Genomic DNA, 20,512 nt, shown 5'->3' with positions numbered 1-20,512 from the left:
TGCCCCAACAATATTTTCAAGGGCCACTTGGTTTTGCATCAAATTTGAACATCAACATGGAGGGTACATATTATTCACAAGACGAAGACGAAGCCGAGCCCGAGATCAAGACGGTGTCAGAGACACAAGCCGAGTGCAAATCAGAGGCCTCTCAATGTGGAAGACGCTCACATAAAAAAAGATGGTGCAACCCTCGTGCGAAAAAAGACCTGCCAACCTTGGACGAAAGACGAGGAGTACAAGCTCGCATGGGTTTGGCTCGACACTCGAAGGATTCTGAAGTTGGTGAGTGTTAATTTTTTTTTGTTTTAAATTGTCCTTTTTAAAAAAAAACTATAATAATATATTCATTAATTTTTGTAGTAAACTATTAAAGACCACCCATTTTTTGGACAAAAATCCGGGTAAACTTTTTTTCTCTGATGGGTAAAGGGGAATATCAAGACAAGGATTCGGTATCAAACATGTGTACCGATATAAATGGCAAATGCCATGAGTTTCAAGAGGTCTTCCAACGTATGAAGGACAATTGGGGTAGCGGTCAAAACGATGTGAATATACTAACAAAAGCGTTGGACGAGTACAACTCAACGCGAGAGACATTCGCATACTTGAAGTGTTGGGAGCTTCTACGTGGAAGTCCCAAGTGGGCTAACGTACCAAGCATGACGTCTAGTAGTAGACGCAAGGCGAAACGGTCAAAAACCTCCTCTTTGGTTGATCTGGAAACGCCCACTTCCGATGCTTGGAACGTCAATTTAAACAATCCTATTAATAAGGATGACGAGGGAAGAAATGGATTTGTCTCGACCTCCGGTAGAAGAAGTGGGAAAAAGGGGGGAAGGGCGGTAGAAGATTTCGGGGATATGAGCCAACGAGTTCAATATATACGAGACCTTGGCATAGGCGTTTACGTTGCAAGAAAGAAACGCTGAAAATAAAAATTCGCCGCGATCCAAGAAGTGAGGCAAATGGAGAGAGACATCGAGTATTTGTCTAAAATGATCGATCATCTCAAAGGAGATGTCTTAATCTTAGCACAAATGCGTAGGCAACAAATCCGTGATAAATACGGACTTTAGAGCTTTATTTTTTTAACCATTAGTATGTTTTTATTTTTAGTACTTTTGCATGTCTTGTCTTTATTTTTTAGTATTTTAATTAATGTTAATGTATTTTTTATTTAATGAAATATTATTTGTTTTAACTTTCATAAAAGAAGAAAATAAATAAAAAATAGGTATTGGGTAATGATTCACTACACTTGGTCTTAGGACTAACTTTTGGTAAGTCGATATAAAATAATTAAAGGGGGATGGACCATCCATGTTTTTTATTATATAAGGAAAGAGGGATGGACTATCCCTGTTATTATATAAGGATAATTTGGTCATTTTACTTAGATTTAATAGAAAAAATAATCGAAGTTTGCCTTAATACCGAAATATGTTACAAAATTTAAACCACAAGTCCCAAACATGTTACTTAAAAAAGTTAGTACTCGAACATGTTATTATTACTATATATTAATAATACAATTAAATGAACAGTAGTTTTATTATATTATAATATTATATTAATATAATAAAAATAATAATTTTTTTTACTTTCTCAGTTGGATAAGCTTGGTGTCAACCAATACTGGTATCGAAAATACAGGTACGGTCCGGTTAATTATCGGTACATGAAGGTAAAAATCGGCACCAGCCTAATACATAAAACGCCAAAAGTCGGTACCGGATTGAGTTTGAAAATCTTTTAGTTCGGGAAATTCGGTACTGCTACACGGTACCATTTGCTCATCCCTGATCACGGGTGCCGTACAAACAACAACGGTATCGTACAACTTTTTCTTGTTGATTTCTTCAACTGTTTCAGGGGTAGGGATGAGCTCGGTGGCAACCAATACCGAAAATACCGATTACGGTACCGGCGTATGAAGGTAAAAATCGGTAGCGAACCGGTACTAGGAACGCCAAAAGTCGGTACCGAATTGGTACTTAGGATCATTCGGTTTTGGGAACTTCGGTACCGGTACCCAGTATTATTTGCTCATCTCTGACCACGGGTTTCATACGAACAACATCATTAACATACAACTTTTTTGGTTTATTTTCTTTCGATTATTTTTTACTGTTTTTTACATTTTCTTTTTATTCTTGTTAGTGGTTCCGCGTGCAACACGGTCGTAGTGATTTCAAAACACATATAAACACAGGCTAAATAACAAAAGAAGTTCGCCGCAACACGGCTATGATGATAAACCTACTTTACATCAAAACATAAAGGTTATTTGAGATTCTGTCTAATTAATTCTATTGAAAATATATTCATAATAACTCTTAATAAAGAGTAAAATGTCATTTTTGTCTCCAAGGTTTGGTCAATTTTGCGACTTTCGTCCAAATGTTTGTATTTTCGTATTTGCATCCAAAATGTTTGAAATCTTATCATTTTCATCTAACTTCTGAAATTCATCCATTTGTATCCGTTAAGTCAAAGGTATTTTTGTCTTTTGAGTTAATTTAAAGGACAATTTGGTCTTTTAAATATTTGTACATGAAGTGAAAAATATTGAATTGACCTTTTTAAGTTAAAAAAAAAAAAACAGAAATACACATAATTTAACAGAGAAAAATTTATAAAGTTAATGAATAGATATAAATGGTAAGATTTCAAATTCTTTAAATCCAAATAGAAAACAAAACTTTGCCAAAGTAAGAAAATAACATTTTACTCATTAATAAAAGTAAAAAAAAAAACATATTTTTACTGTCGTAGTGTTGTATAGGTCGCCGCACTAACTAAGACGCGCGCTTGTTATTTAATACGCATTTGATTTTTTTGCAGAGTTTATCATCAATGCCGACTGTAACGCTCTCATAATATTAATATCTTCTTCTTCTTCTTTCTCAACTTTTCCGATTATTTAATCTCGCCGCCGGACAACTCTTCTTAGATTCCGGCGACGTAACAGGTATATCACACTCCTTCATGCGTATTCCATTATATGTTTCATTTCTTCATTTTATTTGTTTAAAATGCATTAACTACGTTTGCTAAAAGTGGAATTTTTGTTAGCAGATTAATGTAATCATGTTTAGAATTATTTCTGATATTCTTTTATGAGTTTCAATGCATTTAATTTGATTGTCATGGAGAAAAATGGTACCGTGAAACAGGTATGTTGCAGTATGTGCTTAAACCCTAGGGTTTATGGTACAACCTGCTAATGCATGCATCTTTTGTTGCGATTTTTTCGTAATTCCGTGATTTTGTGGTGTAATCAGAGGATTAAAATCTCATTTCCTTCCATGTATCACAACCTCTTTCCTATAATTTAGAGAAAGCTTTAGGTTTTAGTTAAAGTTTTTCACTAAGAAAACTTACTTATTATTTAATTAAAAAAATAAAGACCTATTATTTAATTGAATAGGGATAGACACAAGAAATGAGATGTAGGTGGTTTTAAAATAAAAATAACAAATTTTAGGGATAAATGCGAGTTTTAGCTAAATTATACTGATACGAATGCTCTTACCTGGGCAATTTTGGGGAGCTTTTGTTGTCAACCCTAATAATAGGGGTGTAAATGAGCCGGGATGAGCCCGACTAGGCTCGAGCTCGGCTCGTCATGTTTTTATGAAGCTCGAGCTCAAGCTCGGCTCGGTTCGAGCCTACTTATTTGAGCTCGAGCTCGACTCGCGAATAAAACCCAAAGCTCGAGCCCGGCTTGACTCGACTCGAGCTATTTTGAGAACAACCTCAAACGAGCTAAAAGCTCGGCTCGAGCTCGCTTCAATGTCGCTTAAACGAACCAAAGCTCGGCTCGAACTCGACTCGTCAATGTTATTATCATCATTATTATATTATATATTAAAAAACTAAAATTTTGTTTGAGCTCGTTTAGGCTCGCGAGCCTAAACGAGTTTTGTATTTCAGGCTCGAGCTCGGGTTCGATAACTAAACGAGCTCTATCTTAGGCTCAAGCACGAGCTTACACTTGTTAAGGCTCGGCTCGTTCGAGCTTTTAACCGAGCCGATCAAGAGTAGCTCTCGAGCCTCTGGGCTTGTTTACACCCCTACCCTAATTCTGTTGGTTGTACTTGCTCTGTGAGTTACAACATGCTAATGCTGTAATTGTATAGTAGTTTAATTAATGTATTAAAAAATATCAAGTTGCAATGTGCAACTCTAATTGTGTTAAATAGATTTTTGAAACGAATTGATGATGTTCGAAATCAATGCTAGTGACGGAACCAGAACTTTTTAGTTGGGGATCACCATATGGCTCTCTTCTCCACAATTATGGGTCCAATCATGTTTTTAATAAAGATTATGACAGCTAACAAGATTTTGGATTACAATTTTTTGGTATTTGTCAATTTTTGATGTGCAAATTCATTTGATTTTGGAACTGATATTAGGAACAGAAACAAACATGGTGAGTTTTGATGGAGATGGTAGCAAGAGACAAGGTAAGAGCATCAGCAAACCGAGAAAGAGGTCTTGTGGATGTGAGAAAGATGACTTTTTACCAGAAGAATCATTCAAAAGCTGGTCAAACTATGGTAAAGCCTTGCTGGAAACCAAAACTCGTCTAAAAGACCGTTTTCTGGCCCGATCGTCGGACCAACTTGAGCTCCATGATATGAAAGCACGAAGCCAGAATGAACTGAAAAAGACCCTTAACTGGTTTGATCTCATATGGTTTGGCATTGGAGCTGTAATGGGTGCTGGAGTTTTCGTTCTCAGTGGTGAAGCAGCCCATGATTTAGCCGGGCCAGCTGTTCTAATATCCTATCTCATTTCGGGCTTTGCTGCTTTACTCTCGGTCCTCTGCTACACCGAGTTTGCAGTTGAACTCCCTGTGGCTGGTGGCTCGTTCGCCTACTTGAGAGTCGAGCTCGGTGATTTTGTAGCTTATATAGCTGCAGGAAACATCCTTTTTGAATATGTTGTAACCGGAGCCAGCGTGGCCCGTTCATGGACCTCGTATTTTGCAACCTTATGCAACCATGACCCTAATGATTTCCGGATCAAGGTGACATCTTTAAAAGAGGGTTTTGACCACTTAGACCCGATAGCAGTGGGTGTCTCGATACTCATTTGTTGTATAGCGTCGTACAGCATCAAGGGCTCATCACGGTTCAATTCGATTGCCACAATACTCTACCTGACTCTAATGGTTTTCATGCTTGTGGCAGGAGCTACGAAAGCAAACATATCCAATTTTCAACCTTTTGCACCTTTTGGGGTTCGGGGTGTTCTAAAAGCTTCATCTGTGCTTTTCTTCGCGTATGTCGGGTTTGATGGCGTGGCTACATTGGGTGAAGAGACCAAGAACCCGGGTCGAGATATACCGGTTGGTCTTGTGGGGTCAATGATGGTTGTCATAACTATTTATTCACTTTTAGCAACTGTTTTATGCCTGATGCAGCCATACAACCAGATTGACCGAGATGCACCGTTCTCAATAGTGTTCCACGCCGCTGGTATGAATTGGGCTAAATATATAGTCGCATTAGGCGCGCTACAGGGAATGACGACGGTTCTGTTAGCTACTATCATCGGTCAAGCTCGGTATTTCACTCACATTGCTCGGACCCACCTGGCTCCACCGATTCTAGCCGTGATCCACGAGAAACGCGGAACACCCGTGAATGCCACCGTCATCATGACATTAGCAAACTGCCTAGTCGCATTCTTCACAAATCTCGACCTACTTGCCAACCTTCTTTCAATCTCCACACTCTTCATTTTCTCACTAGTGGCTCTCGCTTTACTAGTGAGACGATACTACTCAACAGGAGAAACATCGGTTTCTGACCGAAACAAGCTGATTGTGCTGCTGTTTTTGATTATTTCCTCGGCTATTGGCCTCTCAGTTCTTTGGGCGATGAATGTGAATCTTTGGGTTGGGTATGCGATTATGGTAGGCGTTTGGTTTTTATCGACACTTGGTCTTCAACTGTTGGTGAAACAAGCTAGAAGCCCGAAACTGTGGGGAGTGCCAATGGTTCCATGGTTGCCATCAGCTAGCATTGTTGTTAATGTGTTCATTATGGGCTCGATCGATGGTGCTTCGTTCTTGCGGTTCTTGGGTTGGACCGGTGTGCTGCTTGTGTACTACTTTTTTATTGGATTGCATGCTTCCTATGATGCATCAAAGGATGATCTAAGGACTGAGATTCATGGTGTGAGTTCTGAAGCCGTGGATTTGAAGACAATAAGTGCTACTAGCTAGCAAATGAAATAGCTTCGGTAAACCTTTATTGATTTTTCTAGATAGTTAAGTTTACATAGTATCTATGTCAACCACTGGCCGCCATTACCACCGCCATTGGTTCTATGTTTTATCAACTATCAACCACCGTAAGGTGGCCTTTGAACACAACATTTTTGTACGTCGTTTTTTTTTTAATTTTATTTGACAACAATCTTTGAGTACCCATCAACGCTTGCGGTGTATCAGGGTGAAGGCGACTGCCACTTGTGCTAAAAGAAGACTCGAAGGCAACCTTGTTATCAAAATTGCTAATGTATCTTGGGCCATTCTTTGGAGTGTCAACAACCAATATTTATCATACTTCAAAGTCATCTGGATACTTGGTTATAGTCATTTCCACCATAAAATACCTTCAAATTACTGATAAATATGAAAGGCCAACTCCCAGTCTCTCTATTGGCAAACTATTTTATTGAGCATCTCGTCGCAGGTTGAACATCAAGTATATTGAATTCCAACGGATTTTTCAATCAAGGGAACACTTCGGCCCCTCCAGGCGTCTCAACTGGAGAGTTTATCCCCAACCAATGTTGCATTCTCGATCAAAACTGACCAAAGATTAGTTAAATCCAATACAAATTATAAATGCTAATGTTATAATTAAATTTAGCTTACATATTAAAACATTTTTTTTGCAACGCATCTCAACTAGTCTATAGTTTAGTAACAAAACAAATACAAACTTTAAATGGATAACTGATTATCAAGATGATTAATCAGGTTATTATGGTTTATAGAATTATAGTTTAGTAATATTGTCCATCGATAATCGGTTATCAGAGCAAAGGGGGTATCAATGTGAGAGTCCAGGATCCGGCAGGTTTGACGGAGTTTTGGTCCCGAGATAACCGGTTCGGTTGATTATTATTGATAAGAAATGAGTAGAAGTAGAATCAACACCGAACAAGTCAATTTAATCTGGTTTCTGTTCAATTATTTGAAGCTACATACCCGCGAAACCAGTTGGACAGCATCTCCCCTCAGGGAACCAAAAGCTTGTCCAACACAAGACCCTAACACCCATATATATAGCATTGTGCCTTCGTACGAACCCACATAGGGTGCCTTCGTACGAACAGGCTAGGATCTCGTGGAACCGTACGAACCGGCTAAGATGTGCGTTCGTACGAAGGGACTCCCTTCGTACGAGGGAGCTGTTACAATACAGAACATTTCAGTTCGTACTAGATTTCACACTATTTTATACAATATTCAACACACGCTCTATCTAGTCTATTCGCACAGTGGCGGGCATACGATATATGCACCTACACAATGACGCTAGACATAGTTCATTTTGAAGTTGAAGCCCATAGATATATAGGTAAAGGATCAAATAAAAATAATATTAACGTACGAAACGTACGCATTGAGGGAAAGAGCAAAAAGTGGCGGTGTCATTTTGGTAATTATGAGCAACTTCAAAATAACTAGGGAAAAAGCAAAAAGTGTATTGTAGAGTAATTTTGAGCATCTGTATAGTAATTTTGGGAAATGTAGGGTAATTATCAAATTACTCTAGTAGAGTAATTTTGACTTCTGTAGAGTAATTTTGGAAAATGTCTTGCAGAGTAATTTTGTTAGCATTTAGTTATGGGGTTTAGCTTTATGGTTTAGTTTTTAGCTTTTAGTTTGGGGGGGGGGGGAGGGTTAGTGTAATTTTGATAATTACCCTACACGACCAAAATTACTCTACATGAACATTTACAATGGTTTAGGTTTTTTTTTTTTTTTTTTGGGGGGGGGGGGGGGGGTTAGTGTAATTTTGATAATTACCTTACAATTTTGATAATTACCGTACACAACAAAATTACTCTACCTGAACATTTACAAAATTACTCTACAGAAGCTCAAAATTACTCTACTAGAGTAATTTTGCAGTTGGTGATAATTACCAAAATGACACCGCCACTTTTTTTTTTACTTTCTTTCAATTCGTACGTTTATTTTATTTTTACGTGAACTTAACTCTAGATATATAATGTTTCATAATCTTCATTCTTTTATAATCTTGATCAGGAACTTTGGTTTGATGGGGAAAGCCCATAGGTATTTAATGTTTCATAATCTGCATTCTTTTACAATCTTGATCAGGAACTTGCAGGCTTATACCAACATTATGATGTTAGATAAAGAAATGCAGGTGACAATTGTATATAGGTCATCTTTTTTGCTTTTCATATAGCATTAAAGAGTGGGTTTGTTTTATTATGTTATAAAGGTTGAAGTAGCTGATGGTATAAGTTGAGTGCGCCACACATACTTGATGTGTATACACTTTCATTTCTCCTTTCCCCTCTACACCTAGGAGTGTGCACGTAAACGTGCTCTGAAATTTTCATGCGTTCCATTTTTAGTTTCGGAATGTGGTTTGTTTTACATCTAGGTGAATGTGATTTTTGTCGTGGTGGGGCGATCAACCACAGAACTACAATGTGATTTTTTCGTGGTGGGGCAATCGATTCTTTGTGACATTGGTCTTGTTAGGTGGTAAAGTAAATAGAAAGGACGGGTTGAGTAATGGTGTGATGAGCCTAATCATTATTTTATATTTTTTATTATAGTACAACGGATTGGATTAGGTTGAATGGATAGAATACTCTTTATCTATAATTTACCATAATTTAATTTACTCTTTTTCTAAAGTTTAGAGATAGTTGATTTAAAATAATCATAATGTAATTTAACTTTACAAACTGTAAGTTGAAAAGTGTTATGCATTTGGGGGATTGGATTAGGTTGAATAAACGACTTGATTTACGATAATGATAAAAGTAATTCAACCTTACAAAGTAAGATGAAAGGTTTTAGAGTAATCAAATCAGAACAAAATAATATGTTGATCTCGCATAACATGATGATTTGAACTTGATACCTAAGGGTAAGGGATGCTCCGCTCGAGGAGAGTAGTCCCCTCTCTAGCCCAGCCAATCATATTATGTCATGTCAATTCCCTTCTCTACGCCCTACTTTGCACTCAAACATAAAGGGTGCTCCCTCTCCACTCCCCATTCCAAAAAAAAAAAAAAAACTCCCCAATGGTCAAAGAGAAGGATTACACACGGTGAATAGTCCCCTCAAATGTGTTTACCGCACATGGTGAAGGGTCACCGCCTGGCCATCTCCGCATAACACACGGCACATTTTTTAAACTGAACACTTCTTAAAAGGAAACTACTTGTTCACTTTTCAGTCTTTTAAGTTTTTACTGGTTTGAAACAAAAGTAAAACAATCCTTCAGTCTTTAATTTTTTAATGGTTGGAAAATTGGTATTTAATAAACCAACCTTTAACCAGTTGGTAAATAATAATCCAACCTACAGAATTGGTATATAATAATCCTATCTATCAACATGTTGGTACTCAATGAACTTCCGTTAATTTTTTTTAACTGAAGTTAGTTTTTAAGTTTTATTTATTACACAAACAATCCCTGTAGTTGTAATTTACTAGTTTTAACTATTTTATAAACCTCAAATCGAGGAAAAGGAGGATTTTCGAGTGGTTTTTTTGTTTCATAAAATAGTTAAAACTAGTAAATTACAACTACAGGGACTGTTTGTGTAATAAATAAAACATAAAAACTAACTTCAGTTAAAAAAAATTAACGGAAGTTCATTAAGTACCAACATATTGATAGGTGGGATTATTATTTACCTTTGGTTTATTAAATACCAATTATTCCATATATTAATTACCAACTTTTTAGTGCATCAAGACTTGTACTTTATGCTTAGCGAGTGTTTCAAAAAAAATTTGATTTTTCACTTTCAACCTTCAAGTTTTTTCTTTTATATTTTAACCCATTTGAAAAAACTTGATTTCTCACTTTCAACCTTAAAGTTTTTTCTTTTACATTTTAATCCATTTGAATATATTTCACTTTTAACTCAAAGATTTTCATATTTTGTAATTTAACACAACACTTTATTATTATCTTTCGCAAGTTTTTCGTTTTACGTTTCGTTCTAAATTTTGTGAGTTAACATGTCATAGCGTGCATGTGAAGTTCAACGTTTTTGCTCTATTTTTTCACTTTCAACCTTCAAGTTTTTTCTTTTACATTTTAACCCATTTGAAAAAACTTGATTTCTCACTTTCAACCTTAAAGTTTTTTCTTTTACATTTTAATCCATTTGAATATATTTCACTTTTAACTCAAAGTTTTTCATATTTTGTAATTTAACACAACACTTTATTATTATCTTTCGCAAGTTTTTCGTTTTACGTTTCGTTCTAAATTTTGTGAGTTAACATGTCATAGCGTGCATGTGAAGTTCAACGTTTTTGCTCTATTTTTTCATATTTGACAGACCCGTCGCAACGCGTCCATTTTTTCTCTTTTGAAAACTTCCCCGCAATGGGCAGGTCCTAGATCGACTAAGTTATTATTTTGTACGTTTTACGTTTCTGGTTAATTTCTTCGCATCAAGACACTGTAACGGGTGTACGTGGTTCAACGATTGTAGTCACCTTTTCGTTCAGTTTAATTTTTACCATTTTATCTATTTTATTTTTACGATGTTGAGAGTCGATGTCGTTGTGGCATTGGTGCTACTTGGCACGGTTTTACGAACGTTTTTAACCTATTAATTTTTTACTAATATTTTGTTTCGGTTTACCCCTATATTTCCTTTACTTAAAAACTATTTTTTTACGTGCATATTTATGTACGAGTATGTATAAATATGATTTGTTCTACATTCCGACGTAAACTTTTTTTATAGACGAGTTAGGTAAAATATAATACGTTTTCGTTTAAAGAAACAATTTTTAAGTGCATATTTTTATGTACGTTTTGGTATGAATTCAAGTTGTTCTACGTTTCGACGTAAACTTTTTTGAGAAATGATTTAGGTCAAATATAATATGTTTTCGTGTTTATTTTATGTATGTTTCGTAAAGTTTTCTTCGAACCGAGTTGAGTCAAATTATGGTTTCTTTTTCTCCCCTTTTTCCGAAAGCTCTAATTAATCCCTTTCGATTACATGTGCATATTTTCCTTCATACCCGTTACGTTTTCTATGTATGAGTTGAGTCACATATAATACGTTATGATTGTTCGATATGAATTCCATTTACTTTACGTTTGATCCAATCACAATGCTTATACAGGTTACACTGAATTCAACTGTATACGTCGAAATATGTATTTTCATATGGTTAATGCATCATATAACGTTTGGACTAATTCATTTCATGTTTACGATGTACCCGCGCCGCAACGCGGGCGGGTGTTAACCCTAGTTTTCCTTAATGGTTTAAAATAAAACATAATCCAAATCAACAGACCAATTCTCGAGAACCCAAACAAACTGATCAAATATATAACCCTAGTTTTCATAACACAATAAATCACCACCAAAATCGTATAATAAAGTTTGCCCCAAATTGAAACTGCATTCAACTGGTGAATCACAAACCCCATATCTATCTATCTATCTAATCTATAAAAATCAACGAACACAACATAACATATTCGGTAATCAAAATCAATCAAGTCTTACTGAAATCATCCACATATCAGTCAGTCTCCTTTCTTTGATGAAACACAGTCGAGAAATTGACCGACAAATCCGCATACATCGCCACAATCTTGGAAACATTATTATTAATCTCTTGAATCAGGGCGACATTCGACACCATACTTTCATGATTCTTCGATCGGTGATTCTCGTTAACCTGCTGGATTAATACCCGGTTCCGTTCCAATACAGATTGCACTTCACGGAAGCTGTCGGTGAAGGTGCTCCACAGGGCCTGAGATTCCTCGCTGTTCTCTTCTTCGTCGGAGATTCCGTTGTTGTTGTTTACGGTGGAAGATGGTGGTTGAGGGTTTGATTGTTCGTCCATCGTTGATTCACCGCCGGAGGAGGAGGAGGAAGAATTCAGGGTTGTCATTTACTTGTTTGATATTATATTATTGGGTGCTTGTTGTTTTCTTTCTTTCAAGGTCCACCTCAATCTTTCCGGTTCGGGTCGGGTAAAGGGTAGAGTATAATGACCCGGGTCCACTTTATGTTGGAAATTTCACACGTCTTGATTGCCGGCCATGTATTCATATGGACTTTAAAAGAAATATTTTGTCGACTACTCATAAGTTTGTGTGTGAAACTCGTGGCGGATCTAGCCAAAAATATTCATGGGCTTCCTCCACTAGCAGGTTTTTTCGGAAAACTCTATTTATTCTGGTGTGGATGGCAGGCATTCTATTTTTTTTAATCATGGGTATCCTTTGTATAAAATCAGGAAAAAAATTACACTATGAAAACGGTATGGAAACATGGTTAAAGAGTAGCTCGTGCTATCCCTCCTAATACACTAGCTCCGCCCCTGGTAGAACTGTCCATATTAATTAAATAGCGGGGTTGTTTTGTGGGTTTAGTTTGTTACATTATTGTATATAGCAATTAAGCACGTGTTTTACGTCGATTAAAAAAATTAAGTATATGTACCGGTACTGATATTGTTCGGGCATGATTGGTTCGATTTATTATCGTATTCCGTTTTCAATAAAATTTATACCGGAATGCTAAGAAAACTATCAAAACGAATACAAGTACCGACACCGATGTTCAGACAATATCATCTCAGTAGAGAAACAAATATCAATTATATTTGACTCATCTCGGTAGAGAAAAAATATTAATTATATCTTACTCGTTCAATTTTGAACAGAATTTATATTAAGACGTACATAAAACCAAGAACATCGCAACAATATGAAATCGAGCCCAAATATCAGCTCGTTGCCCTAATTTTCCAAAGATGAATCGATTGTTGTTGTCGTTGCCTTCGATTGTTGAGGGAGTTACCAAGATCCACCCATAGATAATCTTGACGTTGTTGCCCTAATTCTTCTAAAGAAGAACCGTCGTATGTTGCCCAATTTTAAACCCAAAATCGCGAGATGAATGATAAACTCCTAACCCACATTCGGGAGGATTGAAAGCTCTGATACCATTGTTACGAACAATTTCGTAATCACAATAGATGATCAAAAGATGAGAGAAGAAGAACATAAGAGAAGAGGAAAACTCAATTCATTCGATGGTTCAATCTGTTACAACGCACACATTATATAGCCACTAACCAACCAATAACCCCCTACACTATACAACAATTACATTTGGGTCCTACTTAGTTTATCACGTAACAACGTTTGAGATTAGAGAGTAGATGGCGATTAGGTGTTTGAGATTTGAAACCAGAAAGAATGCGTGTTTTGAATCCCTTGGTGTTTAAAGCCGACTTGTAAATCGTGTTTGCGATTGGAGATGTATTTTTAAAGCACTTGTTTTCACCGGAACCTGTTACACAACCACCCCCACCCCCCAACCCTTATCGTCACTCATCAAATCAATCTCATCCATTCAAAATTACATGACTAACCGAATTTCCTTTTTCCTTATCTTTCATATTGCTTGGCTTAGCTTTTTCAGATAGTAAATCAAGGTACTCAGTTATATAATAAACCTCATAAACATATGGTACAAGCTTTTGCAGTAGAATGCGGCATTCAGTAAACAAGGAGTCTTATGGGCAATGCTACATTTAGATGTTGCATTAGAAGCTCGTTGTATGAGCATAAAAAAGAAGTACAAAGGTCAAAGAACCTGATTAAAGATCACTGGTACAAATCTCAGTTGTTGCAATAGAAAGTATTGCATTACTTACAAATGCTCGTGTTCTGCAGTTACGAATGAAACTATCTTATTACTCCCACTGTATTTCTCTGTGGAAAGTCCAGTCAGACGGGTTTAGCGTAGTTTTGCCATCGCTATAGACTAAATCATAGGGCGAGTCTTCTGAAAACTCGGTGGGCATAGATTTCCAGTGTAGACTCGGTTTCCATTCTGCTTCTTTAAGCACCTTTAGTATCTCCTCAACAACTACCTTGCTACCCTCACCTGATAAATGCACCCCATCCCTGCAAAAACAATTGTTTCGGATCAGCCTGACTGGCCCATTATTCACCTCTACATCATAATATTTACAAAATAAAAAATAAAGTGAAAATAAGCAAGAATGCTTACGTAAAGAAAGTCAACCAATTATCTCGTTTCTGAAACGCAGTCCAAAGATCGATAACTTTTATTCCCATCTCATTGCACAGCTCTACACATGCATCTGAATAAGCCCGGCATAGCTCATTTGTTCTAACAAGTTCACTAAAGATTGAGCTGTTTTTACATGACAGGTCATTAGGTTTAGATGAATTACTAGAATATACAATTAAAGAAAAATAAAATTATTAATGAAAGTACCTGGTGTTTTCATTAAGTTTGACCTCATCCACTGGTGGGCAAGTGAGGAAAATTAAACGCGTTGTGTCTGAAAGCCCCTGTTCATATCTGTTTGTGTTAAAAGATGCGTCTTTTTGAAAGTGATTATGTGATATTGAATAATCATATCAGATAATCTGTCTAGCAAAATTAGACATTTTAGTTCTTCCTATGATTAAGTTGAATTTACGGATGGAGGACATTCTAAAACTTCAAAATCTATACGTGGTGGCCTACAGCACAAGTGAATTCACACATTTTTAATAGAAAACACATTATGAGTGCGGTGGCCTACAGCACAAGTGGATTCACACATTTTTAATAGAAAACACATTGTGAGAAGAGTGATACCTGGAGATGAGTCGCAATTTTTCTCATGTTTTCAATATATTCAGGAAGCGGGACATGGGGTCCTAGACCAGATGAGTGAGGTCCCATTGAATCGTTACCGCCAAAGTAAACGATGATCAGTGAAGGTTGACTAGCAGCATCCTACATATTAAAAAAAGACGAAACCATTATGATTAATTGATTATAATTATAATTCGTATCACAGCTTACTTGCATAAAGACACTAATGTCCCACTTCCCATTTCTCCAACAAAAATAAAATACTAATAAATGTTATCCCCCACTTGCGGTATGCACATATAATGTATATATGTGTGGGCCATCGGGGGGCAAAAGTGAGAGTGCACTAATTTTAACGTTATTTTACTAATTTCGTGAAAATAATGTTAAAAGCTGAGGACGGTTAATCATGCATCATGTGGTGGCGTTGATAGCTGAAAAACAAAAGGGTACATGCACTAATCGATCTTTGTCCCGATTGCCGAGTGTTATGTGTCTTATGTCCAAGGCTTGATGCAAAACCACTATCGAGCCGGGGGTCTCACTGGAAGCAGCCGCTCTATTCCTACGGGGTAGAGGTAAGGTTGTCTACATCTTACCCTTCTCAGACCCTACCTTTGCTTTGCTATTGGTGGGATTTACTGAGTATGATGATGATGATGACAATAAAGTTATATTCCTTTGGAAAAATCAAAGCAAGTGGCTGTCAACGATTTACCTTTGGAAATACTTGATCAAGGACCTTGACAGCACGTCGGGAATTCCATCCATAGTACCCTCGTAGCACTATATCCGCCTGCAGTAGGTAAAAAGCAGCGTTTTCAGTTATAATATGTAAAAACCGTCTACCCGATTTTCATGAATTTTGTTACAAAAATACAAACTGAAGTAATCAATCAGAAATGTCCCAAACAAAGTTAACCAAGAACCTATGAAATAGTTGTATGATGTGCCAAATATGATTCAAGTCATGACCGAGACCGACTGATCAAAGTTTGTACAGTTCTGTTAACCATAAACCATCTCTTTTTTCGTGTTTATTAAACTATAAAACAGACTGAAACCATTGCAAGGTATCAGACTTGTTCCACATCGGTCGTATAGCCATTTCATTATAATAGAAAATTCAGAAGCATATTTAACAGTTTTCAATTTTCATTCCAACATAACCAATTATAGAAACAATAATAGATCACAAAACCACTACCCTTGTAACCCAGCTTCTTGTCAATCTAGCAAAACTAAACCATAAATACCTAAACAAACACAATTAAATTCACACCTACACACACAGTCTACCAAAAACCCTAGGTGATCCTCAATCGTACCAAATGAACCCAACTATTTTCATAAATCATACCCAAATTATGATGACACAAAAGAATCAACAAAAAGCTAAGGAATTTGATGAGAGTAAGTGAAAAATAATACCTTACGAGCGTAGACGTCAGCGAGAATGGCGCCCCAACCGTCGTTGCTGAAACTGAGTTGAACAATTGATGAACCGAACAACACAATTTGTGGCCTCTGTGGTCCGATCATCGTTGATTTTTGAAGATTGCAGTGATGAATGGAGATAGATATATAGGTGAAGATTTGGTGATGGGTGCAGTCGCACAGAGGAGAAGAGGGAGGAAGGAGGGAGGTGTTTGATTTTAATGTTTTATTATCTTTTTTATTTTATTATTTTTTGGGTTGGAAGGTAGGTTGCCCTGCATTTATTAGCTTCTAACAACCTCTTTATTTCATTCAGATATTGATTTTTTAACCGACATTCTAACAACTTTTTACGGCATAACTTTACACAGGTAACAAAGAATTTTTAGTTCACACCATACCACTATCTAATTCTTACGGTTTTTTAATATTAAGAGGGTGTTTGGGTTAGTTTAATTAAGTTTTTGTGTGTTGAGAAGTTAAAAATGATAAGTTAGTATTTGTAACTTATAACTTATGATTTATCTATACTTTCTATAAAAGGGCAATTGCCGCTGACATAAGAAAAACTGACGTGACAACCATCCAGGCTAGGCAACAATACCTTTCTTATGTCATTATTGCATCATAAATCTTAATTTAAAATACATTTAAAATACATTTCATCTATACAAAATTCAAACCTCTGCCATCAAAACCCGTGTCCATATTCAAAATTCAGAATTCTGGCTCTAGATTCAAAACTCAAACCATCTACATATATAATATACATGATTCTGGCTCCACATTCAAATTTCAATTCATCTCTCTCTCTCTCTCATATCCAGAGCGAGCAATCTCTCTCTCTCTCAAATGCAGAGCTATAACAACCCTCGAAATATTTTCGACACCTCTAAAATATATTAAAATGTCCCAATATGTCTTAGAATAAAAACCGAGCCCAAAATACGTTAAAACATTGAAAATTAAATAAAAACAAAAATTTTTGGGTTGTCGCGGGGCGCGACGCCCCTGGCTACCATCGTCGCGGGCCGCGACGAACCTGGCTACCCGCCCTCCTCCGGAAGTCGCCACGTGGCAACACGTGGCGAAGCTAGACTGGTGACACATCAAAGCTACGGCCTACACCCCCTATGTCGCGGGGCGCGACGGCCCCCCTGGTCTCCGTCGCGGGGCGCGACACCTCATCTGATCAGCCCTGTATAAGAAGGCTTCGAGCCTTCAGTTCCAACTCGTCCCAAATCTTTCTTTATCGCTTAATTTTCATATTGTAGACATAATCTCGGGTATAATACCCCCCTAAATAACGAAGTTCTGCTCCGTTGTAAGTATCATAACCCCTGGATACGTATTAGATACGCTGCCCGATTGATATAGGGTTCTGTAACGGCTGTCGTGGTTCTGCCCGACGTAGTCGTTGGAATGCCGTCTCGGGGAGGGTATTACTAATGTTAAAATGGGTTATTATACTAACACGTGTGCATTTGTGTAAATTATAGATAATTCCCAGGAAATCCTTACAGAAAATCTAAAACAGCAATGTGAGTAATCTCCTTTTTGTAAACAGTTTTTACAAAACCTTAAATGTTTTACAACGAAATTTAGCAGTGATTGAGTCTTTGTAATTCTACAATTACTGCCGGTATGTTGGGGTTTTGTATACAAGATGTGGAACACGTTACCTTTGGACAAAGAGTTAGCCAATGTGTAATATGACCCACCAGTCAGGATTGATAGTACTGAATGAGTAATTGGGTAGATGTAAACATTGTAATCGCTCTCAATACTGTTTAAATTAATAAAACTTTTCTTTATTGAACTGGGATTCACTCACCAGTATTTCCCACTGACAAAATGTTTTTAAACGCGTTTCAGGTAACACAATGTGAAAGCCAATTAGAAGCGAGCTGGACAGCACTGAAGGCTTGGAAAAGTGGCTATAAAAGTTACCTAAATAAAGAAGGCGTTTTATTTCAATAAAATGGAGTTTATCCCTATAAATCTGTTTGTAATGAAAACTTGGGTTTTATCCCAATATCTTTATTTATATAAAATGTGGTGTTTTACTCTGATAAAATATTTCCTAACTACGATCCTGATGTAATTTCCGCTGCCAAATTAATAAACACCGATACCACCAACACTATTGTTCGCGGCCGCCCGTTCCCGGGACAGATAGGGGGCGGGGGTTGCGACAAGAGTTCCCATGATTTAGCCGGTTAATCTCCGATTACAGATCTTTGTTCGAACATTTACTAATTCTGTTTACACATCATCGTTCCAACGAAGCTTCCAATCACACATCAACGTTTCAACGTCGTTGTTGCAACATCATTGTTCCAACATCGTTGAACGTATGGTTTTTTTTTGTAATTTTGAACTGATCTATTCTAATTCTCGTTTTATATTTCAGGCTGTATTCTCTATTGGAACTCTGTAACCACCATCTGCGGTTGACCATGTGCTAGCTTCTTTGATGGGAGAGTTGCATGTTAGGTTTATGGCTTATTTTTTTTTAACTGTAGTTATACTTATTTAATTTTATTATGAAGAAACAAGTGTTGATAATGTTGATAATTTTTATTAACACTCAGATTTTAGAATATGTTAATATGGATATTGATAGTATTAAATTAAATACAAAGAAAGATTAAACACTGAAATATGCATAAAATATTACACGCTACAATTAACACTTGCTAGGATTTCGTAGACTATCGCCTTCTTCCATGCGATTTCATTCTTTCTTTTGTTTTGCAGATCGGCTAGCATGTCGCAAATTTCTGATCCCGTTTCAGCAGTTGTGTGATGAACTCTTCTGCATTGTTCTTGAAATCCGATGGAGGAGAGTGGAGGACTTCATCAAGCAATCCGATGCTGCTCCAGGTTTTCTTGTAATTATTGTTACTGATGATGCCAACTTTTCTGTTTAGTTCTTTATCTGCTCTCTTTTCTTCGAGCGACCATCTAGAGAATTGCGTTTTAACATCACTGGTGTCTAACCAGTGGTAGAAGCATCTGTTTGCCATCTAGAATATTGTTGGTGTTGCTGATTTTGATTTGTTTTAAAAGATAATTGTTGATGTTTTGAATCAAACTAATCATCAGTCTTTTATAGTATTTAAAATGTGTCTTTATGGTAAACTAAGAGGTTAATCGTAATTAAGATAACCTGTTTTTTTTTTTTTGAAGGTTTAAAATTTGTCCTTTGGGTTTCTTGATATTTAATTTTATAGTTTTCCCATAAAAACTTATTTTTGAAAGGTTTTACATTAAAAGGTTGCTTTTTTAAATATAAATTTATATGTTTATATTAAATGTACACGTTTTTCCCTCCTAGATTATTAAATGTATAGTGAATTTAAATCTGACCTTTGGGCTATTAGATATTTCACTATATAATATCACTAGGTTAATGCCCGCGCGATGTGCGGCTTCATCCAAAACCATATTATTTATTTTGAAATATAATATTTTGTACAAAGGCATAAAAAACTATTAAAATTAATATATAATCTTATATTGTATAACAGGTCTGTAAAATTTAGTAATATGTAGTCTTGTACTATTGCATAAAAAAATTCTGTTGATCAATATACACCGGTAGAGTAAAAAAGAAATTATCAAAATATGAACCAAATGTTAAAAAATGTGAATGTAATATATGGATGAAAAAAACAACATTAGATAAAAAAAATAATATCATCCAAACACTTGCTAGTTGCTTGAAAATCTTGACAATTTGACAATTTGAAATCATTCGGCTTCTTCTTGGTACCTAATATAACCAAAATTAACCAAACACATAATGAATATAGTGATATAAAAGAATTGAATTTATAATTGTAAAACATATATGAAATGAAAGGTAAATGAATAAAAAAATTAAATGTTGCAAAAACTTACATATCATTTTCCAGAAAATGGCAGCTGAAACCTACATTTAAATTAAGATGGCTACACAACTGATTTAGTCCTGAAAGTTAAAAGAAATAATAAAAAGAAATAATAAAACGAAAAACTTTAATATTCAAGAGCAAGTAATCAATTCAAAATAACAATAAATCAAACCTAAAAGTTGCAGCATAATATAACCAACGCGACCGAGCACAACCCAGGTGATCACTTGTACACATCAACCATCAACTTG

The 20,512-nt window shown here is 36.1% G+C and overlaps 3 protein-coding genes across 5 annotated transcripts; 1 reads left to right on the top strand and 2 right to left on the bottom strand.

Moving 5' to 3' along the window:
- Nucleotides 1–2,846: 2,846 nt before the first annotated feature.
- Nucleotides 2,847–6,589, top strand: LOC110894959 (cationic amino acid transporter 1-like). 3 transcript variants are annotated; one of them, XM_035980572.1, is made up of 3 exons: nt 2,851–2,977; nt 4,428–6,264; nt 6,476–6,589. In XM_035980572.1, exon 2 carries the CDS (start codon nt 4,442–4,444, stop codon nt 6,245–6,247), a length of 1,806 nt encoding a protein of 601 aa, XP_035836465.1. In that variant the 5' UTR covers nt 2,851–2,977; nt 4,428–4,441; the 3' UTR covers nt 6,248–6,264; nt 6,476–6,589. The 3 variants fall into 3 exon arrangements, with proteins under 3 accessions (XP_021997912.1, XP_035836465.1, XP_021997911.1); XM_022142220.2 differs by lacking the exon at nt 6,476–6,589 and having other exon boundaries at nt 2,847–2,977; nt 4,434–6,454; XM_022142219.2 differs by lacking the exon at nt 6,476–6,589 and having other exon boundaries at nt 4,428–6,454.
- Nucleotides 6,590–11,584: 4,995 nt separating this feature from the next.
- On the bottom strand, nt 11,585–12,373 carry LOC110894960 (protein EARLY FLOWERING 4). Its single transcript, XM_022142221.2, has one exon. It carries the CDS (start codon nt 12,188–12,190, stop codon nt 11,813–11,815), a length of 378 nt encoding a protein of 125 aa, XP_021997913.1. The 5' UTR covers nt 12,191–12,373; the 3' UTR covers nt 11,585–11,812.
- A 1,384-nt stretch (nt 12,374–13,757) lies between these two features.
- On the bottom strand, nt 13,758–16,610 carry LOC110894961 (GDSL esterase/lipase CPRD49). Its single transcript, XM_022142222.2, has 6 exons — nt 16,357–16,610; nt 15,644–15,721; nt 14,926–15,066; nt 14,557–14,633; nt 14,326–14,472; nt 13,758–14,219 (listed from the first exon to the last, which is right to left on the bottom strand). Exons 1-6 carry the CDS (start codon nt 16,465–16,467, stop codon nt 14,006–14,008), a joined length of 768 nt encoding a protein of 255 aa, XP_021997914.1. The 5' UTR covers nt 16,468–16,610; the 3' UTR covers nt 13,758–14,005.
- Between the last annotated feature and the right edge of the window lie 3,902 nt (nt 16,611–20,512).

The sequence above is a fragment of the Helianthus annuus genome, chromosome 12, assembly GCF_002127325.2.
Source record: "Helianthus annuus cultivar XRQ/B chromosome 12, HanXRQr2.0-SUNRISE, whole genome shotgun sequence".
Lineage (NCBI taxonomy): Eukaryota > Viridiplantae > Streptophyta > Magnoliopsida > Asterales > Asteraceae > Helianthus > Helianthus annuus.
This window is presented reverse-complemented; position numbering and strand designations above follow the sequence as displayed.

Bases quoted from the DNA above. Each gene is read 5' to 3' on its own strand.
- LOC110894959 (XM_035980572.1), top strand. From the start codon at position 4,442: ATGGTGAGTTTTGATGGAGATGGTAGCAAGAGACAAGGTAAGAGCATC.
- LOC110894960 (XM_022142221.2), bottom strand. From the start codon at position 12,190: ATGACAACCCTGAATTCTTCCTCCTCCTCCTCCGGCGGTGAATCAACG.
- LOC110894961 (XM_022142222.2), bottom strand. From the start codon at position 16,467: ATGATCGGACCACAGAGGCCACAAATTGTGTTGTTCGGTTCATCAATT. The intron at 15,067-15,643 runs GTAAATCGTTGA...TTTAATATGTAG, and splicing joins TTGATCAAGTATTTCCAAAG to GATGCTGCTAGTCAACCTTC. The intron at 14,220-14,325 runs GTAAGCATTCTT...TTGTTTTTGCAG, and splicing joins AATTGGTTGACTTTCTTTAC to GGATGGGGTGCATTTATCAG.